General features: G+C 40.2%; 3 protein-coding genes across 3 annotated transcripts in view; 1 reads left to right on the plus strand and 2 right to left on the minus strand.

Annotated features, from left to right (window-relative positions):
* gpr179 (G protein-coupled receptor 179) overlaps positions 1-24,814 on the minus strand; it is a 440,981-nt gene that overhangs the window by 268,633 nt on the left and 147,534 nt on the right. The gene's annotated exons all lie outside the window — the stretch shown is intronic.
* Positions 8,500-15,244, minus strand: LOC134449049 (alpha-(1,3)-fucosyltransferase 7-like). Its single transcript, XM_063198813.1, has 2 exons — positions 14,913-15,244; positions 8,500-10,138 (listed from the first exon to the last, which is right to left on the minus strand). Exon 2 carries the CDS (start codon positions 10,112-10,114, stop codon positions 8,999-9,001), a length of 1,116 nt encoding a protein of 371 aa, XP_063054883.1. The 5' UTR covers positions 10,115-10,138; positions 14,913-15,244; the 3' UTR covers positions 8,500-8,998.
* On the plus strand, positions 15,322-21,568 carry LOC134449044 (alpha-(1,3)-fucosyltransferase 7-like). Its single transcript, XM_063198800.1, has 2 exons — positions 15,322-15,402; positions 18,944-21,568. The coding sequence occupies exon 2, from the start codon at positions 18,964-18,966 to the stop codon at positions 20,209-20,211; it is 1,248 nt and encodes a 415-aa protein (XP_063054870.1). The 5' UTR covers positions 15,322-15,402; positions 18,944-18,963; the 3' UTR covers positions 20,212-21,568.

Raw genomic sequence — 24,814 nt, forward strand, 5'->3', positions numbered from 1 at the left:
CTAAGATCAGCTGTTTGGTAGCTCAGCTCGATGGGCAATCACCCGCCGAAATCGCTGTCTGGAAATGCGCATGCGCAGTAGCGAAAAGGAGCTCATTTCGACAGGGAGCTCATATCGACAGAACACCGGCACCTGTTGGGCTGCTTCCACCACCACCAAGTGTACATATTATGGCATTACTTTGAATTTCAATTCAGAATTTCGTACAAGCCTGATGTGTACAATGTCTGAAATGGGTGTAAATGTGAACAGTCTACCTGTAAATGCCCTATGAAACAACTGAGGACATGTCCTTCAAAAAGTACATTGTTTCTAATGAAATATTAGAAATATCTACGCTGAAGTAAGCCTCTGTTCTTGTCCAAGAGCAGAATAAGATGCAGGGTGTGCAAGTGAACATCATTCCATATGATCGTCATTTGTCCTAGGACCAAGGCCAGCTAAAATGCCTAATATAATGTGCATTTAATGTCAGGGAATTTTCCATCTGACCAAGATTTGGAGCGCTCTAATCTAATAATATATAATAATAATAATTAAAAAAATAATTAAAATAATAATAAAAAAAATACACATACACGAAAGAATAGAATGATTATGGCTGTCATTTGGTAGTTTTATACTTAGTAATTCTTGTCCATGAAATGTATTTTTTTCCAGTCATGTACAGGAATCAGTGTTTGGTAACACTGACTTGATGTTACCTGTTACCTATCCACTTCGTGCACATAAGGCCTTCATAAGGCACTGACTTGATGGCGAAGTTGGATTTGTTTGTGCATTGTGAGATTATTTGTGCATTATAGTGTATATTGTAAAATACATCGAGTTTAGAATTTAATGTCTTACCTGGTTTAATATACGCCTGGTCCTGCTCTGCTTGCAGCGGAGGGTCAACCTCAGAAGCACACTGTACGTTTTTTTTTAAAATTTAATCTTATTTTATCTTGTCAGACATGTTTCAGTAAACTCATCCGCCTTCTTCAGAGTCACACACAAATTTGAAGTTTATTTTAAGAAACAAATACATAATGAACATGAACATTATCCATATTGTGTCAAATTGAGGACGACAACAGAGACGTAACAAAGTTTAGATTGCAACCCAATGTTGTTTTTTGTTTTTTTTATGAGGTAAAAAATATTCAAAAGCATATGCCCTCGTGTGTGTGTGTGTGTGTGTGTGTGTGTGTGTGTGTGTGTGTGTGTGTGTGTGTGTGTGTGTGTGTGTGTGTGTGTGTGTGTGTGTGTGTGTGTGTGTGTCCTGACAACCATGAAATGCTTTATACAGAACTGTATTGTCGAAATGAAAATGACCATCATGGCCCTCAGGTAAGATTTGTCTAATTTATTAGATACATCTAATCAAATACTCTCTGTTAACCAAATTTGTTAAGGGGACCTGTTAAGACCAGGGCACTGTTTTATCTTCCCAGACACTAAATATGGAGGCCAGTGAACCCAACTCCTTGTGAGCCTTCTAACCAAACTTGTTCTGGGGGCCTAAGACCAGGGTGCTATGGAGGCACTGTTTAGTCTGTAGCGAAACCAGTTAACCCAGCCAAGCAGGTGTGCATGTGTGGCTTATTAGGAAATGCCTCATAAGCCCTCTGGGCAAACACCTTTATCTAACCTCTGTGTGGGTCTATGCGGAGGGACAGGACATTTATGAGGGAAAACACCTGATGAAAGACACACACGGGCGCACACACAAAGCAGGGATGGGTTAATGAACAGGTTGACTAGACAATATGTATATGTGTAATGAAATGTGTAAGCCCTACTGTATATATTTTTTTGCAAGTGTAAGAGCTTGTTAGTGTGTTGGCCCTAATGTATGGCAGTGGTGTAGTCTACTTTTTTATGGTGGGTATACTGTATATATAAACATTTTTTGAAGTGGGTATACTGTATATATTTGTGCTATTCAAAACAATGGATCAATCAATTTTAAGTTGGTATACTGAAATCCCTGACATTTAGAAGTGGATATACTCCGTATACCCGCGTTCTACGTAGACTACACCACTATATGGCAAAAAAACTTTAAAGATTTTAGTTATGCATTTCTAAAGTAAGCCTTGTTTTTGTATTAATTCAATAAATCTTCGATAAATTCATTTAACTGTGTCGACTGCCTCTGGGATGTTTCTTGCGGAACTGCTGCCATGATTCCCGCCATAGCTGCATGTTGGCCTGCAAAAATGATGCTGTTAATTATTCTCATGGCCTCAGGGAAGTGAGATTAAAAAAAGCAGCAGGATGTTCAAAGGTTTTTGGAGTTCATTTCAGGTGACACCTATAAACAGTGTTGCCAGATTGGACGGGTGCCCGCCCAATTGGGCTACTTGGGATGAGCGTCGGCGGGCAAAAATGGGAAAAATTGGCCATTTGGCGTTTTTTAAAGCCGTTTTGGGCCCATGGAAGTTAATGTAATTTGTTGAATTTGGGCGGAATTTAGCGCATTTTGGCGGTTTTTGAGAACCTTTTGGGCGGAATTTGGTCAGACACATCTGGCAACACTGTAAACAGGTTTACAACTTTCTGTACTGTATGTCAGTGGTTCCTTGTGGTCATGAGACGAGATGAGACACGAGATTGGGTTCACGAGATCGAGACGGGAAGAGATTTTAAGATAACAATATGACAAATGATATGACTGGACAACATACTTTTAAATCGAGTTGTACATGTATTTTTAAATGTTTCATTATACAGTCAATCTGGAAAGTATTCACAGCGCTTCACTTTTTTCACATGTTATGATCTTACAGCCTTATTCCAAATGATAAAAATGAATCTCTGTTGTCCTACACGAATTATTCCATTACGACCATGTGAAAAACAAGTTGTCTTGACAGTTTTGAAAATTTATAAAAAATAAAAAACAAAGAAATCATATTTACAAAAGTATTCACAGCCTTTGTTTAATACTTTGTAGAACCACCTTTGGCAGCAATTACATTAATTTTTTTCATTTCGAAATAAAAATGAATTAAAAGAGAGGTCATCGGTGTATGTTTCAACCTTTCAGTACATTGAAATTGTACATTTTGAGTCTGCACCTGGCTAAAATAGATGGGTGTGAGTTTTGAATGAAATCCTATGGAGAGTATCATGATCTGCTTCTGTAGTCACAGTGCATGTTAGCGTGCATGCTTCTTTAGGTGTAATTCAGATTTCCAATGTTGACGGCATCCATACATCGCCAAACCATGTCAGTCCCACAACCATGCTTGACAAGCCAGATAAAATGAGGAATAAAATGTTAAAAAAGTGAAGCGCTGTGAATACTTTCCGGATTGACTGTAACTCATGTATGATGTAAGCATTCACTTTTAATATTTTTTTTTCTCTACAAATTGAAATTAAAATAAAATGTTATAAAAGTGAAAATGAAATACAAAAAAAAAGAATAATTGAGGCTGTAAATAGATAACAACAACAAAAACATTTTAACTAATTACAGACTTTGTAATAAATTATGACATAATGAATTAGGGCCCAAGCTGGTAGTGGTGGAGAGGGAAGAGAAGACTCGTCCAGCAGGAAATTAAATAGAATCTTAGGTGTGGACAAATATTTGGTGATAAGACTTAATGAAGAATGGTTCAGCAGGAAACGAAAACATTTGGTGATAAAACTTAATGAAGACTGGTTCAGCAGGAAACAAATACAGGGGTTGGACAAAATAATGGAGACACCTGTCATTTTGCATCCACAGTTAATCCTGTTGGATGTGGTTCATCCTTGGTGGTATGCAAACATTACCTTGGATACCGTAGCTCTTGATACATCACAAAGACTTGCTGTCTCGGCCAAAGATGCAACAGTTACATGCGCACCAGGAATTTCTCCCTTTTTTAAAAACTCTGATATGAATTTCTCATTTACTAACTCTGATATGTCACCCATAATGTTGTGTGCATTGCAAGATTTTGAGCAAAACTGTGCTCTTACCCTGCTAATTGAATCTTCACACTTCACCTTATTGGTGCAATGTGCAATTGATAAAGATTGGCCAACAGGCTGGTCCACTTGAGCCATGAAACTTCGCACTCTAAAATGACAGGTGTTTCCATTATTTTGTACAACCCCTGTAGATTCTTAGGTGTGGACAGACTTTGGGTGTGGGTCTAGTCATCAGCCAACTATCTTGCACTAATGGATTCAGTCATTCCTTTATCCACCTTATTATCCACAGTTACTAAGGCAGTGACATTACTATTTGGGTAGCAGTTGCTAGTGCTAAATCGTTCAGAAAGGCTATGGGTTGCCTAACAGGAACTGGCACCCCCCCTACAATGAAAATGGTCAAAGATCATCCCCCCTTCATGAAAATGGTCAAACCATAAAACCATAAAACCATTGATCGATATTCATTGATAGGCTACACATTCACATTGCACTTTTAACAACCTTATTTTTTTTAAACAATTAAAAAAAAAAGAATGGGCAGAGATAATTTATTGCTGCTTTATCCCTGCGATATCCGAGAGAATAACTTTCTGATGTCCATCTACAAGAACAATGTTGTTTGAGTTTAATTGAAATGTATAGGCTAACTAATACAGTAGGCTGTTATCTAGTTCAGGTCATTGAGATAACAAATAATTCAACTCAGCAAAATATCATAAAATAGCTAACTGTTCTCAAACCCCTGAAATAATCATAATCCCTGGTATGAATTTATAACTCGACCACCGCTGACAGCCATGAGAAGTTTAATTTGTTTTTTTTAAAAATTCTCAGTGTGTATGTGTATTTTCAAGTTATACCTGCATCACACGTGCATGAAACACAACCAAATTGCCTAACTCGTGCAAGGGGGCAAAGTGGTGAGGCAAGGGAGCGGGGCGGCAGCTCAATACCATGTGTAGGGGGCACCGCCATTCCGACATACCGCCATTCCAACAGTATTTGATTGCCATTCTAAGCCATTCCAAGTCATTTAAACATTGTTGCAAGTACTTACAGGCGCGTGAACAACGTTTCTAACTCTGTTGACATTTGCAACACTGTTGAGACGGGAGCGGAAAGTGCAGAGACTGACAGCGCAATTACAGGATCAGTGTATAATTTTGTCACGGTCCAAAAACACCCACACCCACACCCACACCCACACCCACCCACGCGGGAACATACTGCACCTTTTGTGGACCTGTCCAACCTGTCTTTGGCACATCAGTAGCCTTCTGATTTTATCTGGTGCTGAGAGATGTGTTAATACGCAAATGCTTTAAGCCGACCTGGTACCATGACATCCCGCGTAGGCCACTGCAATGCCGTTCTGTCAGGCAACCCTAAAGCCGCTTTCACACCTAAGTGGTGAAGCATCGCGGGACGGAAGCGATTTTTACCGTTGGTGGCGAAAATACATGGAAACAAATCTGTCTTTCCACACTAACCGGCGGTAGTTGGGCAGGAGCCGGCTCCGCTCCGCACTGCATTTGGAAAATAGAACTCGAGCGGATTTTGGGCGGCAGTGGCCGGTGGTATTCCATTCAAATGAATGTTAACGTAGCGTGCTAGCTTTGGGTGAGGGGGATTTTATACAGTACTGGCCGCGCACGTGAAAGGCAGAGTAGAACACACCGGCCAAAACTAAGCAAAATTTTGAGCAAAACTGTGCTCTAACCCTTTTAATTGAACCTTCACACTTCACCTTACTGGTGCAATGTGCAATTAATGAAGATTGGCCGACAGGCTGGTCCACTTGAGCCATGAAACTTCCCACACTAAAATGACAGGTGTTTCTATTATTTTGTCCAACCCCTGTATTTTGAGAACACGATTTTAAAACGTATGTAAAATGCATTTTCCAATGCAATGCCCAATACAAAAATGTCCTTTCCCAAAATGTTCCAAAATTGAAAAGTTCCAAATACGTCATTTTGCAAAGAAGATCTTCATATACTTTATGGATTTCTGCCTTCATAACGACAAGACATGTGGAGAGTGGCCCAGGAGAAAGGGTGGGAGAAAGAGATGGGGTACCTCTGAGATATGAGCCTGGCTGGATTTTAACCTGGGTCTCCATGTGTGATGGAGAGGTGCTGTACCCTGCAAATCTTAAACTAATCCAAAACACCAACAGGTTAAACAGGTATGGCATTTATATACCAAATGAAAGCCATTCATTGTGTGATTACTAATTGTGTAAGTGCTATGTGGGTTGAATGTACATTTTTATGGACTAACTGGTACTTACTGACCACTCACCACATTTTCTGAGGAGCTTACAACACTTCACAAATGACACCATATGCTTTGTAAATTCATGTGTTCTGATTATGTTTATTGTACTTTTTGTACACGTTTTCCTCTCCACAGAAGTAACCAAAATACAGAATATGCAACATATACAGTGCCAGCACCAATAATCACCCTTAAGAAAACTGGATAAGAGTGGAAATATTCACAATACGCATAATAGTATCTGCTACTGTACAAAGAAAATGAAGACATGAAATCAATATTGCTTGTTAATTATTATTATTGTTGTTATTAATAGTTATTATTAATATTAATAACAACAGCAACAAAACTATATTAATATTATTAATAATAATAATAATAATAATAATAATAATAGTTAATTAATTAGTTGTCAAGACATAGTCACCTGTGTGTTCACAGTTTTAAAATATAAATTGAAAATGATTACAAAACCATGAAAAGGACATGGTTACCTTCCCTTTATGTAAAGTGGAGAGACTTTTTAAAAAGTATTTTTTTGGGCTTTTCAAGCCTTTATTCGATATTATCAGACAGGGCAGTTGAGGAGAGACAGGAAGTGAACTGGAAGCGAGATGCGGGGAAGGGCCGGCAAAGGACCAGGCCCAGGAATCGAAATAGTTAATTCAATGATATTGACAATAACAATGTATGTCACACCCACTCACCAAACGTAAAAAAAACCCCAACTATGTCACAGTGACTGTGAATGTGAACTGCAAGACTGAAAGATTGAGCAATTGATTCTGCCAGAGAAAATGTCGCAACTGAAGACCTGGACAATGACTAGTTGCTGTCATAGCCTAATTGTCTTTTTCACATGATTATATTTATACAACATTTTCAAGAAAGGTCCTTCTCTCCTAAGTTTGGTCAACTATATGCATTTCTGTCCATACATTCTAACCGTTAATACCTTCATACCTTTATTCTACTACTATCCAATGCAATAGTGAATTACGTCGGGCCAGGATATGCTTACTGCAGGATGCACATTTCGACAGTTTTTCTTCAATCTGGCTATTATTCAATGTGTAAAATAGCATATTCTACGCGCCCATTATAGAATTTGTCATCATTTGTTATTATATTGTCATTTGGAACACTTCCAAAGGTATTGGGTTCAGTGATATGATATTGATATGGTGCATCCATTTGTTCCGGCAAGTGAATGCAGACTTATCAGTTTAGTTGGACTAAAAAAATTGCTCTCCCCACATAGCCCAGAGGTTTCAAACAAGAACAATTCACTAGAATTTTTTAGTGCTACTGCATTGACTTGGGCTGGATCTCAAATGGCACACTTGTGCACTTCGGGCACTATGTTTCAGTGTTGTTATATGTTTCACTAATATGGCATATGCACTGAAACATGAACAGTAAAGTGCACAAGTGCACCATTTGAGATTCAGCCTCCGTCATATGAATGCACTTTCATGGATTTCACCCGTTATCACCAAACTAGGGATGGCCAAAATTAAACGGGCGTTTCTAAGTCCTGCTGAGATCTCAAAGCGCAGTGTTTCGTAACACTGCTCCAAACCTCGTCTCAAAACGTCAAGGTCACGTGACTTTGAAGCCACGGTATGAGAAGCATAGAGGGTTGAGTATCTAGTGGGTTCATAACCATGTTAACTTCCAGGAATCGGTTGCTCTGGAAAAAATGGCAGCTGGGGTGAAAATTGCTCCAAATCGCTTGAAATATATAGAGATGAATGGGTGACATTTACTCAATTTCAACGTAAAATACCAAGAAATATATTTCTGGAATAACGTAAATCTCTTCAGTGACTGTGGTTTATACCAAATCAAGCATGTTTCTGTTGTATAGTTAGCTACAGAACTTTAAATTAATTTTAGAAAAGGACCATGATAAGTGAACGGGAAGTGGCAAAAGTGGGCGGAGTCTTCCGCCCCAGACGTTCGTATAGAAGTCAATGGGAGAGAGCTAAACTACGACCCCTACAGACTGATTCCCATAAAACACGCTAATGAACCCTCTAGATTCTTGACCTTCTAAGTGAAAAGGTCACGAGTTGTGTGGAGAGTTGGACTTATTGCAGGTGAGGGGTAATATTAGCAGCTGTACGCTACTTAAGCGGGCCGAGTTGAATCCGCCGTGAGGACAGAATTCAAAACAGTTCAGATGTTTAAATTAGAAGAGTATAATACTTGCACTAACTATAACGCAAATGTGATGTCTTGACTTTTGTTAAAAGATTTTTTGTTTTGTTTTTCCACCTTTAAAAAAAAAAAAAAAAAAAAGACAGGACAGTTGAGAGAGACAGTAAAGGATCAGACTAGAATGGAACCCTGGTTACCGGCATAATGGTATGGCAACGTAGCTCATTGAGCCACCGCACCTGGGGTGAGTTTCTCAAAGGGGAAGTTGTTAGCCTGTTAGCAACTTCTGTAGTTGCCAATGGGAAAATGCATTGAAAACAACAAAGTAGCTAATGTAGTAAGCAACTTTGGTTTCGAGAAATTCACCCCAGTACACATTTTGTTAGCGTAAGCGTAAATCACTTTGCAGACTTTCTGCATTAGCACATAGATATTACCACTAGATGTCACTATGCGAACTTCATGTTTTCATGGCACAAGTGTTTCAACTGTTCCAGTGTTTCACAAAGCCTCGTCTTGGCCATCACTACACCAAACCCAATACCTTCGGGGATGCTCCAAAGGGCACAAAAACAGGCCGTAGCGTCACATTTTCTAGTTCCCAACAACACTTGTCTAGTTATGCTTATGTCATATTTCATTTCCATTGCCAACCATGTAAATCCTTATACACCTTTGGCCTTTGTATGGTGCTTTGTTTGGTACAGATTCGACAAAATGGTTCCACCAGCCAATGTTCATTGCCCATAAAGGTTTCCACAGTGTAGTTCAGCTTCCACTTGAAGTATGACGCGTAGCGTTCCTTATCCTCGGCCAGTTTCTTGAGGAACTCTCCAAGCTCCGCTACGTTCTTAAAGTCATTCACGTGAATGAACGAACCTTCTGGCAACATCTCCTCGTAGTTCTTCCGGGGCGGACCTAATACTACTGGCACAGCTCCAGACTGAAAGGCGTTCCTCCACACCTTCTCCGAGATATAATCTCGGAAGATTGAATTCTCAAAGGACAGGTAGAAGTAGCAGTGAGACATTGTGGGTAACAAGAGGTCACCATGCAGGCCTCTGTGTGCTGCTGCCCCCCACCACTCAATTGGTATGACCTGTTTCAATTTAAGGTACAGCTTTGTCCGCTCATGACCAGCCGCATAGTGCCCCACAACCCAACATGCCAAGTAAGACTTTTCCTTTGGTATAAAATCATCAAGCGTCATTCCAGTAGAATTTCGTGGCACCAAGTAACCAAATGGGTTAAAAAAGTCTGCATCACGTCGGTAGAAGATGGTGTAGTTAAATTTACCAGCCAGGAACCTGGTGTCTCCGTTATACGCTGGACTTTCCCTGGAGAACCACACCCATGCCTGATTAGGTGGACGGGCCAAATGTTCCGGCAGCCTTTCTTGTCTGTTAATCAGTTCGCGGTTGTGGAAAACGATAAAATCTGCCTGAGGAAACAGTGACCGATCATCTGACAAAATACAGTTAGGTATGCCATATCTGTCTTTGCAAACATCTCCCTCCCAGTGCTGCTTGATTCCAAAAGCCCAGTACCACACTAGAACAGTTGTGTTTTTCATTTTAACAGGGACAGATTGGGACTCTCCAGGGACAGGGAGAGATTGGGACTCTACAGCTTCATGTTGAAGGAACCTGTTCAATATCGAAGGCCGCCGAAAAATCAGAAGTAGCAGGTTTCCAAAAAGGCAGAAGAAGATGATGATGGCAAGTACTTTCCTCCTGCGACACAGGTCCAACATATTGGTTTCCAGATTGTGCTAAGCCTAAGAGGAAAAAATCAAAAGATATTGAAATTAACATAAGACCCAGACTTGCAATGCTATTGCTGAGGTACAGTCAGGAAAGCAGACAGGTTTCAAAGGGGTCAGTTAACCTTGTATTGGGAGTCAATTAAAAGGGGAAGTTTCAGATTACTTTATCCAACGCCTAGTGATGGCAGTCTGGCACAAGCGCGCCGGAACGTGTTTCAAACCATCAACTGCGAAAACCATTAAACCACTGTTCCGAAGTTTGCTTCAGGGTTCAGTTTTCCGAAAGCAGCTGCAGTGTTTCGCGCTGCCACACGAACCAGCAGGCGCGCGCAAATGTGTTTGGCCTGTTGCAGAGCCGTCTGCCAGGTTGCAGTGGAGAGAATAGATATTTTATTGACAGTCATTAGGCCTATAAGTCCCACTTGATAGACAAGTAGACAACATCATCATAAGTTATGAACACAACAAGGAGAAGACATTAATGTTCAGCAACGCTTTATTCTGATCGCCCAAAAAATAGCCTAATAATAAATGAATGAATAAATAAATGTGGCATCGTAGCCTTTGTAATATTGTCTACCACAACTGCCTCATCAGTTGCCCAAAATGTCAAATGTCTGGAAGTTAGTGTGCAAAAGTAAGAGCTCAGTTCAATATTGGGGGTAATGTCGCAGATGATGAGGGCACAACATCTCATCTTATCGAATTGAGCCAGTTTAATTGCAAACATGGCTTTTCACCAGGAGAGGGCCCTGTTACTGAAGCTTCAAGTACTAACCCAATTTTTGAAGCAATGTGCCTAAATGGTTCAGAGCTTCAACAAAGCTTCATTGGTCCATCACTACCCAGGCCCAGTCAAAGCTATCAGTGGCCCTGGCTACAGATACAGTGCTGTGCAAAAGTATAACTTTTATTGCATCTTTGCCACTCTGAAACATTTCAGATCAAAGAACTTGATGGCATGGTAGATATTTATTTTAAATCAATTGCCCCCTGAGCCTAATAGCATGTTGAACCACAGCAGCAAAACTTCAGTGTTTACGGAAACTGGCAGAGTCTGTCACATCTCTGTGGAGGAATAGGTTTTCCATGCATCAACACAAATTAATGGTCACAAACTGATGGCTAGACGTTATCCTTTAGGATTCGTTTTGTAGAGAGCAGAATTAATGCTTCCTTCAATTATAGCTGGTCGTCCATGTCCTGAGGCAGCAAAGCAACCCCAAAATATGAAACTCCACCACCATGTTTCCCTTTTGACATTATGTTCTTTTTATCAAATGCAGTGTTTATTTCACATTGTAGATGTTACTGGAGGCTATCTTTAAAAAAAAAAAAGTTCAACTTTTGTTTTGTCTGTCCACAGAGAATATTTTTCCAGAATATTATCAACATGTTTTTGGCAAACTTGAGACTTCTTATAGTTGAGTTATACCTCTTGGATCCTTCACTGTGTGCTTTGGGTAATTTTAGTAGGCTATGACATTTTGGACATTTTCACCACTGCAGCATACTCTCTCCATTTTTGAATAATGGCTTTCACGATGGTTTAGAAATGGCTTTCTAAACACACACTGACGTTAACATCGACTATCCGTGTGTAACCAAGTGCTGTCTTGTCAATTGTCCTCCTGCAGCCACCATAGCTACCTCTTGTTGACACACTCCCAGGTGGCATGCCGGTGGCTACACACCAATTAGCATTTAATTCATAAACAGGGCTCTGACTGACCGGTCACGCACAAGCCCTGTCTCATCACTTTGCTGCTAAATGGAAGTGCATCAGTTCTGCAGCTACCTAAAACACCTCCGGATAGATGGGAACTATCGGAGGGTTAGTGTTTAGTCTTGAGGCCACTGAGAGCATGCACAAGTTCAGGGTTGTCCTCTGCCTCGGTCCTCGCTGCATTGAACTGGAGGGTGGCCTCCGCAGCGTGTCCAAACGCTTCTATGTACTGTAGGCTACGGAAGGTTTGGCCCGGAGGACCTGAGAGCAGTGCCATTGAGTTTTAATCATGCACGGCATTCACTGTGATGGCTTGAGATGCCAGCTGCCATTGTTTGCGTGAGCCTCTATGAAGGTAAATCTGAGTATTTGCTATGCCTCCTATTCTACGTAAGTGTAAACGGTCCTAACAGTAGATGGATATGTTTATGATTATCTTAACTTGTGTAGATATCGTTTGCAATTGCCTGATGTTAAAGAATATTGTGTGAACACTGTTGAAACTGTGGATATTTGAACTTGTAACTATCTGTGACATCCAGCTAATTGTGATTTTGCTCCAGCAGGGCAACGCTACTGCTGCTTTGCCTAGCGTGATTTTACGTCTTTTTATGAAACCAGTTCTTGCCCTATTTGTTTTGTTTGTTATTTTGGATTTCTTTCTTTTTGTTTGTTGTTTTTGGATTTTGATTTAGTTTATTTGCCGCTGTTGCTCAGCTCCACCTCCCTGTTGGCCTAGGAAAGGGTATCGACTGCCACCCTTAGTAAATTACCTGTAATTGAGGGTTTGCCAACAGGTGTCTCACTTGGCCTATTTGATCTTTCTATAGTCAGAGCAGTTACATAGGTGTGTATATTAACATTATTTGTAGTGGTAAATGAGCACCGTTAGTGTTTGTGGTGATCATCTATTTGCAGTGCTTGTATTTTGAGTGAGTGTAGTGCATAGTCTTAAGAAACCAACCCCTATGAAGCTGCTCTGACTGCTAGTATTGTGTAGTAGCCTATTGATATTCTGGGTGGCAGCCAATGACTTAACCCTTGTGTGACAGGTTTTATTTCCTGTATCAGCAGCAGATTTGTGTTTCTTTATGTTTGTTACTGTTTCAATAAATATTAACTTTTACTTTGACTGGAACCTCACATCTCTGCCTTTTCACTCACTTGTCTGCGTGTGGGAACCCTCTTGTTTGAAACCTGGTCTAAGAACCATTGTTATACAAGTATATCTGGTGGTGCAAGGCCACCAGTGGCGTAGTCGTAAAAACACACATTTTCCCAAGAACTTTACCAACCCCCTCGGTTACACATGCGTTTACAACTGACTGCTGACAGACTACTAAGATTACAGAAACCAGTTTTGGGAAAGACTAGAGGCTGAGAGTACTAATACAAAGACATGGCCAGAGCAACACGCTTAAAAAAACAGAGATGACGATATCTCATGGATTTGAGCAACCATCTTGGGTGTATTCAATGGCTTGCACAGACATTTTTCTGTGTAGATTTGTGAACATCTAAAAATGTTACACACTGGTACTTTACATTAACCCTAGTCAGACTGGGCTTTTTTGGCATTCCTGAGCTGGGGGCGGGGGTGGGTCTCTTTTGACACACCCCTCATAACTCATGAACCGAATACTGTATGACCACCAAATCTGGAGGAGATGAAGATCTAAAAATTACATAATTTGGTCTAATTATTTGGCATTTTGACATGGGCCGGACAGAAGTATTGACACCCTCAGCCTGGCAGTGTGGAGAACGCACCCTTCAAATCACCTCAAGGATGGTCTAAAATTCCAACAGAGCATTGTAGGAAACTCATTGATGGTTATCAGAAGTGATAAGAAAGTGAAAGCCCATTGGGAAACTCCAACTCCCATTGTCATTGTGACACAGCACTTGGTTGTTCGCAGTTATTTTGTCTTAAGGTTGTGCTACCAAGTATTAGGCTGAGGGTGTCAGTACTTCTGCCCGGCCCATTTTCTGAGATTTGTGTAAAATGGTCATTCATTTGACATTTTTTTTCATTCTCTTTTGTGTTTTTTCATTGCAAGCCAAACAAATGAAGATATTAATAACAAAGCATTTGTAATTTCAATCATTTTCTGGAAGAAACTGAGTATTATCTGACAGAATTGAAGGGGTGCCAATACTTTTGGCCAGCACTGTATGTAGCCTAGGTCAATGGTTAAACATAAAACAACACTGAAATTCTGTAGAATTCTGTGGAGGATTTCCATTATTTTGAAATCTCAACTGTGTGTTTTTTTGGGACAGTGACAAATAAAAGTTTGTACAATGAGAAATTATTATAAAAGGTTTCAATACATAATTCTAAACCTGTTTTGTTCAAAGTTTTTACCGTGACGCCACATTGACATTTTTTACCATTATACCCTCGTTATTTCATCAAGATAAATTATTTCAGTATGTTGTGAGTCTATTTTCGAATTTGAGCCTTTTTATACTAAATCAAATCATAGGATCATAAATGTCTTTCCACCACATACCAGATATACAACATCCAAAAAGACATTTGGCACAGACACATTATAAACTGTATGTTTAAAAAAAAAATGTCTATTTTCGAATTTGAGCCTTTTTATACCAAATCAAATCATAGGATCATAAATGTCTTTCCACCACATACCAGATATATAACATCCAAAAAGACATTTTGGCACAGACACATTATAAACTGTATGTTTAAAAAAAAATGCACATGCACTTGTATCATGTACTGTATTCCTATCATGTATCATTTGCAGAGACTTTTGGTATTTCAGTTGAAATTCAGTCTTTCAAAAAAATATATATGAATAGCTCAAATAATAAATGTTGTAGAACTATATTTAAATACCCATGAAAGCAGATATTTACATGGGCAGTTTACAGCACTTCTCAATTTAAGCCTCTAGATTACCTGTATAGTGCACCTGTATATGACCGGCTACTGCATTTACTACATGATTCTTTTCGGAGAGAATCTTTTTTTTTGCCTCTTAAATCGCTTCATGAAAGTCATGTACAAATAGTTTCATAAAATATCCTCACCCTCTGCAGAGAAGTTTGTGTGCGTAGTAATCCTCAACCAGCGTTGTGAAACAGCTCCTTATCAGGATCGAGGAAGTGTCACCAGAGATCAGGCTGGACCGGTAGTCTGGCATACAGGTCATTGTTTATGGGCCCACAGCCCCAGGGTTTTTCACTATAGGGGCGTTCAACTGACAACAACGTACAAGCCTGAAGTATGTTACTCTACTAGATGATTCTTTGGCTATGACCTTTTACAAGAAAAAGACCTGGACCTAACAGCTCATCCGCTCTGAGTATGTTGCCAGGTGTGGGTGTGTTCTTGGGTACTGGTTCTCTCTGTTTGCCTTCCTGTATTTGCATCCCTGCCAATGGTCTTCACAGATAATAAGCTCTAGGCTCGTGTTTCCAACAGCCAGTTGTGGGTGTGTTTTCAGCGATTGAATGTCTTTTTATGACCACCTCTGCTTTAATCCGTGACGTTGGACTTGGAACAGATCATTGGCTCTAGGTATGTTGACAATAGCAAGGTGTGATGTTTTCTGAGGATTTGTTCTCACTTTTTGCTTTTTGACTGTAGTACTTCTGTTTTCATCCCTGCCGTTGGACAAAACGGCTTTGCTTGCATTGTGAGTACCACGCAGCAAGCAGCTGGACCTTCGACGCTGAGAGGTTTTTTTTTTGTTGCAAAAACGAGGTATTGTATTGTAATGCCTGTTTTCCGTTTCTTTTTCTGAATGCCCACTCTGCCCATTAACGTATAACGTGAAAGGGGAGTTGGATGCAGTGCTAATTTAACACTGTTCTGAGGATATACGTGTAAGCCTATTCAACTTTTTCACAGTTTAATTGATACTTATAGATTTGAATTTAACACTGTTTAACAGCATATATGGCTTTAGAGAGTGTTAATTGAACACTCAAAAGAGTGGAATATCACTCTAGGGTTGAATGGGCATTTTTTTCGTACTGCAGGCAGTATGTTCAGTTGTCCTTTCAGACCGACAGTCTGTGTGTTTATGCCATTCAATGGGACTGTTAATCCGGATATAGGCTATACTGTATTTTTTCATGCCGTAGATCTTTGGTCTCCAAACAAAGGCCTGTAGGCCAAATCCAGTCTGAGCATGGCATTTGGCCCACAATTAGGCCAGAACAAACGAAAACATAGATATGTGTGATTTTGGATCACTACAACTTCAATGGCTCATATCTTTCCAAAATATTCACAGAGAGTTAGATCTTAACAGTCTCATAACAGACATTGACAAGAAGGGAAAATGGAACAGGAAAATTCTATTCTCTGTCCAGACATCTATATTCTTTCTCGCTGGTTTGGCCCGCAGCCTCACTTGCTCTACATAATTTGGGAAAAACGATTGGAGACCACTGCTATGGGTATACGTGTATAATTCTTGGGTTTCATGTGGCGTCACATGCTTGACATTTCTTTGATCTTGAAGCATGTTAACCTCTGCTGGAGGGCTACCTGGGATTGGAGTCATTGACACCCATTGAAATGTACTGTGTGTTGTTCAACTACACTCCACTCTTTGAGAGGTGTAGGGGCTGGTGTGATCAGTACAGCATCATACCTGGACCCAGCCTTATGCAGTTGAACCTGTTTGATCGTTCTACACATCATTTATGTTAAGGTTTTTCTCATAAGAGTAAATAATTTGTTGAATGTTTGGCATTAAGAATGATATTTTAGAAAGAAAACACAGACCTTTGTTCCAACTTTGATACAATGTATTCAGTCATGCTTTAAAGCAATCATGCTTTTATTTTTTTCTTGACATAATTTTACATACTGCAAATCAGTTAACTATAAGAAACCATTGGTGGAATACAGCCATCTTGAAAATTGGCTGCAATCTTTGATTTTCCTATGGCCAACACCCTGTTATTCAGAGTGGATTCTAATGAACATGCTGTGCCAAATGATGTTTGCATCACTAAGTGAACTATCGTAGGCCTTATTTAGGAGTGAAAAGGGTGGCCATCTTGAAAAAAAGCAGCCATTATGGATTTGTTTTCATGGCCAACACAAAATTTTTAAAGAGTGGATTCTTGTCAGAATAGTTGTCAGACAATTTAATTTGAGCATTATCTTTAAATATTTAGTGAGATCCTGCCATTTTTTTTTTTGCCTATCCTTGTTTTAGCAGGACCATATTTTACATTTCCCACAGCCTGGTTGGGTATTTTTTTTAAATCTATGTAAAAACATAGCTGATCGAATGCTTAACAACCTATTTATGAGTGTAATATAGATCATTGTTCATTTTTGATGTGTAATTTGAATATATGGGTCCATTACTACAATTGGACCATTTCTCCATTCACTTCAATGCATTTTTTATGAGATCATAATTTCAACATTTTGCATTAAATTTTCAAAATTGCAAGTAAAACCTGTTTCTTAAGGCAATATCTTTGTCGTGAAGTAAAACAACTTGTGTGTTTTGTTAAATGATCGTCGTGGTATGCTTTGTAAGTTTCCCTATGGCGAAATGCATTGATGGCTGACTTCCTGCCACCGCCGGATGGTGCTTATTTGTTTCATCAGTTTTAGCACGGTGTAAAAATATAAACTCTTCCTTGATTAATTGCACAAAGCAAGTGTTCAAATTAAAGGATGTAGAGTTATATTTCGGAAATTTGTACACAAACCTTTTGCAATTTGACGATGTCTCAGCATCGGTCAGGGAAACCGCTTCTACCCCATTTTTCCATTTTTCGCCGAGCTGTGGTCAACTTGTTGTTGACTGCTGCTCTCTTGTGGCGGTTTACGTGTACTGCAGGACATTTGGAAATGACACGCAGGATGTTTTTAAGATCGATTTTTTTTGTGTCAGCGGGGAGAGGGCTTTGAATTTGATTAAACAAATATGATGCGTCCGGTGCGATAGGGTTAATTATAACCAATGGTGTGATTGTCGACTTCACTTGTCAAGCGTTTTCTGAGTTGCGTGCGTGCAAAAATATGTAATTATTTGGAATACACAACAGAAGTCGCATGTCTGACGTGCAGCCACTTCAGCCGTGGTTCAGCGGTAGAGCTCACGGGAGTGTACCTACGTTTCCCGGGTCCTATGTTCCCCAGTCTTTGTATTGGACCGGGGAACATAGAACCCTTTTTCTAAAAATCGCATTTTATGTTTCCGATTTTTCAAGTTGTGCCCCTCCCAAAACCATCCCTAAACCTAACCTGTCAGTAATGCAATGCTTTTGAGTTGTACATTTGTGCCCTGACCAAAACTATCACTACACCTAACCTGTCAGAGGTGCAACAACAACCTGTGCTTTGCCATGCAGCAGCAGTCTACTTGGAAGCAGTGGGGAACACCCATTTTTGAAAAAAGGCTCCTATGTTCCCCGGTTGCGGGCAACATAGGACCCGGGGAACATAGGGATGACCCCGGGCTCACTGTGCACCTTCAGCCCCAGTTCACGTCAAATACCTCAGACCCACCATGTAATCTCTAACCCAATGTCGCACAAAAACTAAAATAACCTTTCTTGCCTGCCGAAAATGAGTGGTCTTTCAACACACACCCAAACCTTTACATTTCACTGCTATTATATGTGAAATCCAGAGCACATGTCAAACGGAATCAAGATTTAGCTTGACTCGCTCCATTCACTCCCATTCAAAATTTGTGTATGTTACAGCCCCATGAATCGGAAGGAGAAGGGCCTGACTTAGGTGCCCCATTGAAATGAATAGCAAAGTAGTCAACTAGCATTGCATTTTGGGGGGGATTTTTTAACAGGACTGGCCACACATGCCGATGCTGTCGGTGTGAAAAGCAGAGTAGAACACACTGCCAATACTAGGCAGAAAGACAGCCGTCTTCTTGTGCCTTCTCAAGACAAGACAAGAAAGATGTTTTTTTATCGTATGATCTACCTTTTTATATATACTTTTCTGTATCTCTTTTGTCTGTTTTAGAACACAACCAAGAAGCCACTATGGTAGATCTCTGTCACAAAGATGCTAGTGTTGATTTGATTGACAACTTGCTTGACTCTGTATCTTTTTTCAGGCCACAACCAGGAGGCTAATATGGCGGACCTCTGCCACAGAAGGAAAACGCTGCTCTTCGCCATTTTCTGCCTCACACTTTTGGGATTCCTGCTCGTCCAGTTTGCCCGGCCAGCACTGTGGAACACATTCCAGACACAGATGGAGAAAATGTCTCAGGAGCCAAATTTGGCCAAATCTGAGAAAATGTCTCAGGAGCCAAATTTGGCCAAATCTGAGAAAATGTCTCAGGAGCCAAATTTGGCCAAATCGGAGAAAATGTCTCCGGAGCCAAATTTGGCCAAATCTGACGTTCCTGTGCAATACACCAATACAAGAAATACAACTGTTTTAGTGTGGTACTGGGCCTTTGGACGTACTTGCGGCTACTGCCGACAGCACTTGCAGCCTAACGTGTGCCAAGAAAGGTATGGCATCCCGAACTGCATTTTGTCAGATGATAGGTCCTTGTTCCCTCAGGCAGATTACATCATTTTCCACAACCGAGAGCTAATCGAATACACCGAAAAGCTGCCTGAAAAATTGTCCCGCCCACCTAATCAGGCATGGGTGTGGTTCTCCAGGGAAACCCCACCCCATAATGGAAACACCAGATTCTTGGCTGGTAAATTCAACTACACATTGTTCTACCGACGTGACTCTGACTTTTTCATGCCGTTTGGCTGGCTTGTGCCACGCAAAGACACAACTGGGATAACGCTCGATGATGTCGTTCCGAAAGAAAAGACCCATTTGGCGTGCTGGGTTGTTAGCAATTTCCAGGCACATCACGAGCGAACAAAGTTCTACAACAAACTGAAGCAGGTCATGCCAGTGGAGGTGTGGGGGGGAGGAGTGAATAGACGTTTGAGCGATGACGACTTGCTGCCCACATTATCCCGATGCTACTTCTACATGTCCTTTGAGAACTCCATCTTCCCGGACTACATATCGGAGAAGGTTTGGATTAATGCCTTTGAAGGGGGAGCAATACCGGTCGTTTTAGGTCCACCCAGGAAGACCTACGAAGAAATGTTGCCAAAAGATTCCTTCATTCACGTGAATGACTTCAAGTCTGTCGGCGAGCTTGCAGAATTCCTGAAGAACCTGTCCAAGGATAAGGAACGCTATGCCTCGTATTTTAGATGGAAACTGAACTACACTACACACAGCTTCGCTGGCAAGAAAGACTGGCTTGTGGAACCGTTTTGTCGAGTCTGCATACAACAAAACACTTTACAAAGGCCCAAGGTTTATCAGGACTTACATGGTTGGCAATGGAAAAGTTAGGCCCAAGGTTTATCAGGACTTACATGGTTGGCAATGGAAAAGTTAGGCCCAAGGTTTATCAGGACTTACATGGTTGGCAATGGAAAAGTTAGGCCCAAGGTTTATCAGCTTTTACATTAACAAAGAACTTCAGTTAAGGCTGTTCCAGACAGGGTTAAGTCAGGGAAGTAATTAATTTAGTGTGCAAATGCAGGGATTCTCAGGGCTTATTGTTGGGGGTGCAATAGTTAAAACCCGATGTGTACAATGTCTGAAATGGGTGTAAATGTGAAATCCTCATGCACGGAAGAATATAATGATTATGGCTGTCGTTTGGTGGTTTTATACTAATTAATTGTTGTCCATCAATGCAAATGTAATGTAAATGTAATGTTTGGTAATACTGACTTAGGCAATTGTGTATTGTTTGATTAATGGGCATTGTTATATAGTGTATATTGTAAAATACATTGAGTTTAGAATTCAGTGTCTTGCCTGGTTTAAAATGTATGCCTGATCCTGCTCTGGTTGCAATGGAGGGTCAACTTCAGAAGCACAGAGTATGTTTTTTTCTTTTATTTTATTTTGTCTTGTCTGACATGTTTCAGTGAACTCTTTTGCCTTCAGTCACACTCAGGTGGTGATTGTGAAATGTTGCAGTTATTTTAAGAAACAAAGAAATAATAATTAATAAAAAGTATCGAGTCAAGTTGAAGAAGACAACACAGAAGTAATTTTAGGTTGGAGGCCAATTTTTGTATATATATATATATATATTATGCAGCAAAAATATAAATATATATTCAAACACACATGCCATCTTTACTCGTTACAAGATAGCCAACTATGGAAGATTAAAGCCAGTTATTTTAAGACTCCAGTTCCAGTTATTTACTGTGACTATAACGTTCCCTGTTCTCTTATGTTTACATTTTCAGTGGTTGTACTGTGTGAGTGTGTCTGTGTGTGTGCCCTAACAACCAAGAAGTTAATTCAATTTTCCACTAGGGCCCAAACTGGTAGTGGTGGAGAGGGGGGAGAAGACTTGTTCAGCAGGAAATGAAATGGATATTCTTAGGTGTGGACAAGTGGGTGTGCATGATATTGGCTTACAAAGGCCACCATGAGAACAGCCCTCAGGGTGAAAACCTTTATCTATAACCTCTGTGTGGGTCTATGTGGAGGGACACGGCATTTATGAGGGACTATGAAATATGCAAAAATATGCAATAACTCATTATAAATTCAAAATGGCCGACACCATATGACGTCATAATATGCAAATTAGGTGGGATAATTTACTCCTAAAATAAACTTTGGGTCATCCTCAATATTTGTCTCATTAATTGTCAGGCTCTATCTATTACCTATGCTTGCGTTCAACCTACACCTCAGACTCCCTGTCAACTGCAGGTCAAAAAATCTACATAAGAATCATATAAGAATAACAATGTTAACCACAACTGCTATTGCCATGATTCACACGTAACTATTGGCCTGCGAAAATGATGCTGCTAATCATTAATTAATCATGCTTGTGCACTCAGGGAAGTGAGACTCAAAAAAGCAGCAGGAAGTTCAACGTTTTTTTTTTTTCAAATGACACCTGTGGGCTATCCATATGAGCAGGTTTCCAACTTCCTGGAATAACTTCAGGAATAACAGGTTAGTCACTTAACCATGTTCTTGCACAGGGCCGGATTAATGCTAGATATGGCTGCAGCCTAGGGACCCCCAGGGGGGGCCCTGATTGGCCAAAAGTGAAAAATTGCAGAATTGTGACAAGATGCAATAGGGTAAAACTCATCTGTCTATAGTTGGTAGACATGTAATGTTATCCTTAATCCCTGGATCCTAATTATGAAAGCGAAAGTGAAAGCCCATTGGGAAACTCCAACTCCCATTGTCATTGTGACACAGCACTCCACAGCACACAAGTGAACACTGCACACTGCACACGACGAAATTGCATTTATGCCTCACCCGTGCAAGGGGGCAGCCCTCAGTGGCGCCCCATGGGGAGCAGTGCGGTGGGACGGTACCATGCTCAGGGTACCTCAGTCATGGAGGAGGATGGGGGAGAGCACTGGTTGATTATGACACTGTCTACGTAAATTTCTCGCAAAAAATTGCCTTCCGGGGACCCCCACAGCAACCGGTAGCGTAGGGGCCCAAGGCAATCTTAATCCGGCCCTGTTCTTGCAATACCTTTCCGCGTTCACTAAGTCGAAGTGACGTCACAATCACATGATATCTGCTATGTAGAACCTGTGCTAGCTGAATGTTTTCCCCCATGTTAAAATGGCGGTGTAGTTCCAGAGAGATGTCTGTGCACTGAGTGAAGTGTGTTATGAACAAGTCTCAGGCGGTGCTGGATTCATTGTTGCAGTCCAAGTCAAAGTCCAAACTCATTTACTCACAAATGGACTGACATTTTGCATACACAGATTACCAATAATACTGAAGGTGAGACAAAATTGTTCCAAAAAATTGTAGTTCATATATGTCTGCAAATTCTTTGTTCTACTGTGGCCTATACTGTATATGAAGAGCTCTTTTACAAACATTCCATTGAATTGCATTGCAAAATGCATTTTTAGAGGTATAAAAAATATGTTCTCAAAACATTTGAATGGCAAGAAGTCAAACATAGATGATAGGACTTCTTGACAGTCAATTCCAATATTAAAATGCAAAATCAAAGTAAACTAGAATGGGCACTCGGTAGAGCGCAAACCTTCGCCTACGCCACTAAGGTTTTTCTGGCCATCTTCAGAGTGTGGGGCATAACATTCTCCAAATTTTGGTGTTAGTTTCATTTAAATCGGACCGGAATATCGTAATATTACATTTTTAGGCCAGTCTTGACCTCTTATTCAATTCAGCATGCACACGTTGTTCTGGCATATAGTGCTTGGCAAAGAAAAAGGTTTTTGACCTTTTCGTGACCTTGACCTTGAGCTTTGACCCAATCACTCCCAAAAAGTAATCGATTGTTCCTTGGGTCATGACCAATCATCCCAGTAAATTGCATGAAAATCGGCGCAATTTACGTTTTTGACCCTTTTGTGACCTTGACCTTTGACCCAATCACTCCCAAAAAGTAATCGATTGTTCCTTGGGTCATGACCAATCATCCCACTTAATGTCATAAAAATAGGCTGAATTAACGTTTTTGACCTTTTCGTGACCTTGACCTTTGACCCAATCACTCCCAAAAAGTAATCGATTGTTCCTTGGGTCATGACCAATCATCCCAGTAAATTTCATAAAAATCGGCTCAATTTACGTTTTTGACCTTTTCGTGACCTTGACCTTTGACCCAATCACTCCCAAAAAGTAATCGATTGTTCCTTGGGTCATGGCCAATCATCCCACTAAATTTCATAAAAATCGGCTCAATTTACATTTTTGACCTTTTCGTGACCTTGACCTTTGACCCAATCACTCCCAAAAACTAATCGATTATTCCTTGGGTCATGACCAATCATCCCACTAAATTTCATAAAAATCGGCTCAGTTCTGACTGAGTTATACGAAGTACAAACAAACAGACATATTCACAAATAAACTAGAATGGGCACTCGGTAGAGCGCAAACCTTCGCTTACGACACTTATTTTTTTCTGGCCATCTTCAGAGTGTGGGGCATAACATTCTCCAAATGTTGGTGTTAGTTTCATTGAAATCGGACCGGAATATCGTAATATTACATTTTTGGCCCAGTCTTGACCTCTTATTCAATTCAGCATGCACACGTTGTTCTGGCATATAGTGCTTGGCAAACAAAAACGTTTTTGACCTTTTCGTGACCTTGACCTTTGACCCAATCACTCCCAAAAAGTAATCGATTGTTCCTTGGGTCATGACCAATCATCCCAGTAAATTTCATAAAAATCGGCTCAATTTACGTTTTTGACCTTTTCGTGACCTTGACCTTGACCTTTGACCCAATCACTCCCAAAAAGTAATCGATTGTTCCTTGTTTCATGACCAATCATCCCACTAAATTTCATAAAAATCGGCTTAATTTACGTTTTTGACCTTTTCGTGACCTTGACCTTTGACTCAATCACTCCCAAAAAGTAATCGATTGTTCCTTGGGTCATGACCAATCATCCCACTAAATTTCATAAAAATCGGCTCAATTTACGTTTTTGACCTTTTCGTGACCTTGACCTTGACCTTTGACACATCACTCCCAAAAACTAATCGATTGTTCCTTGGATCATGACCAATCATCCCACTAAATTTCATAAAAATCGGCTCAGTTCTGTCTGAGTTATACGAAGTACAAACAAACATTTTGACCTTGACCTTTGACCTTTGACCCAATCACTCCCAAAAACTAATCGATTGTTCCTTGGGTCATGACCAATCATCCAACCAAATTTAATAAAAATCGGCTCAGTTCTGACTGAGTTATACGAAGTACAAACAAACAAACATATTCACAAATAAATAAATAAATAAATAAATACACGGTGGGCAAAACATAACCTTCTGGCGAAGGTAATAATAAATAAATACACGGCGGGCAAAACATAACCTTCTGGTGAAGGTAATAAAAATGGTTTACAGTATATCTCATTTTGGAAAAGAGCTCTTGATATGAATGGGATATA

Source organism: Engraulis encrasicolus, chromosome 1, assembly GCF_034702125.1.
Source record: "Engraulis encrasicolus isolate BLACKSEA-1 chromosome 1, IST_EnEncr_1.0, whole genome shotgun sequence".
Lineage (NCBI taxonomy): Eukaryota > Metazoa > Chordata > Actinopteri > Clupeiformes > Engraulidae > Engraulis > Engraulis encrasicolus.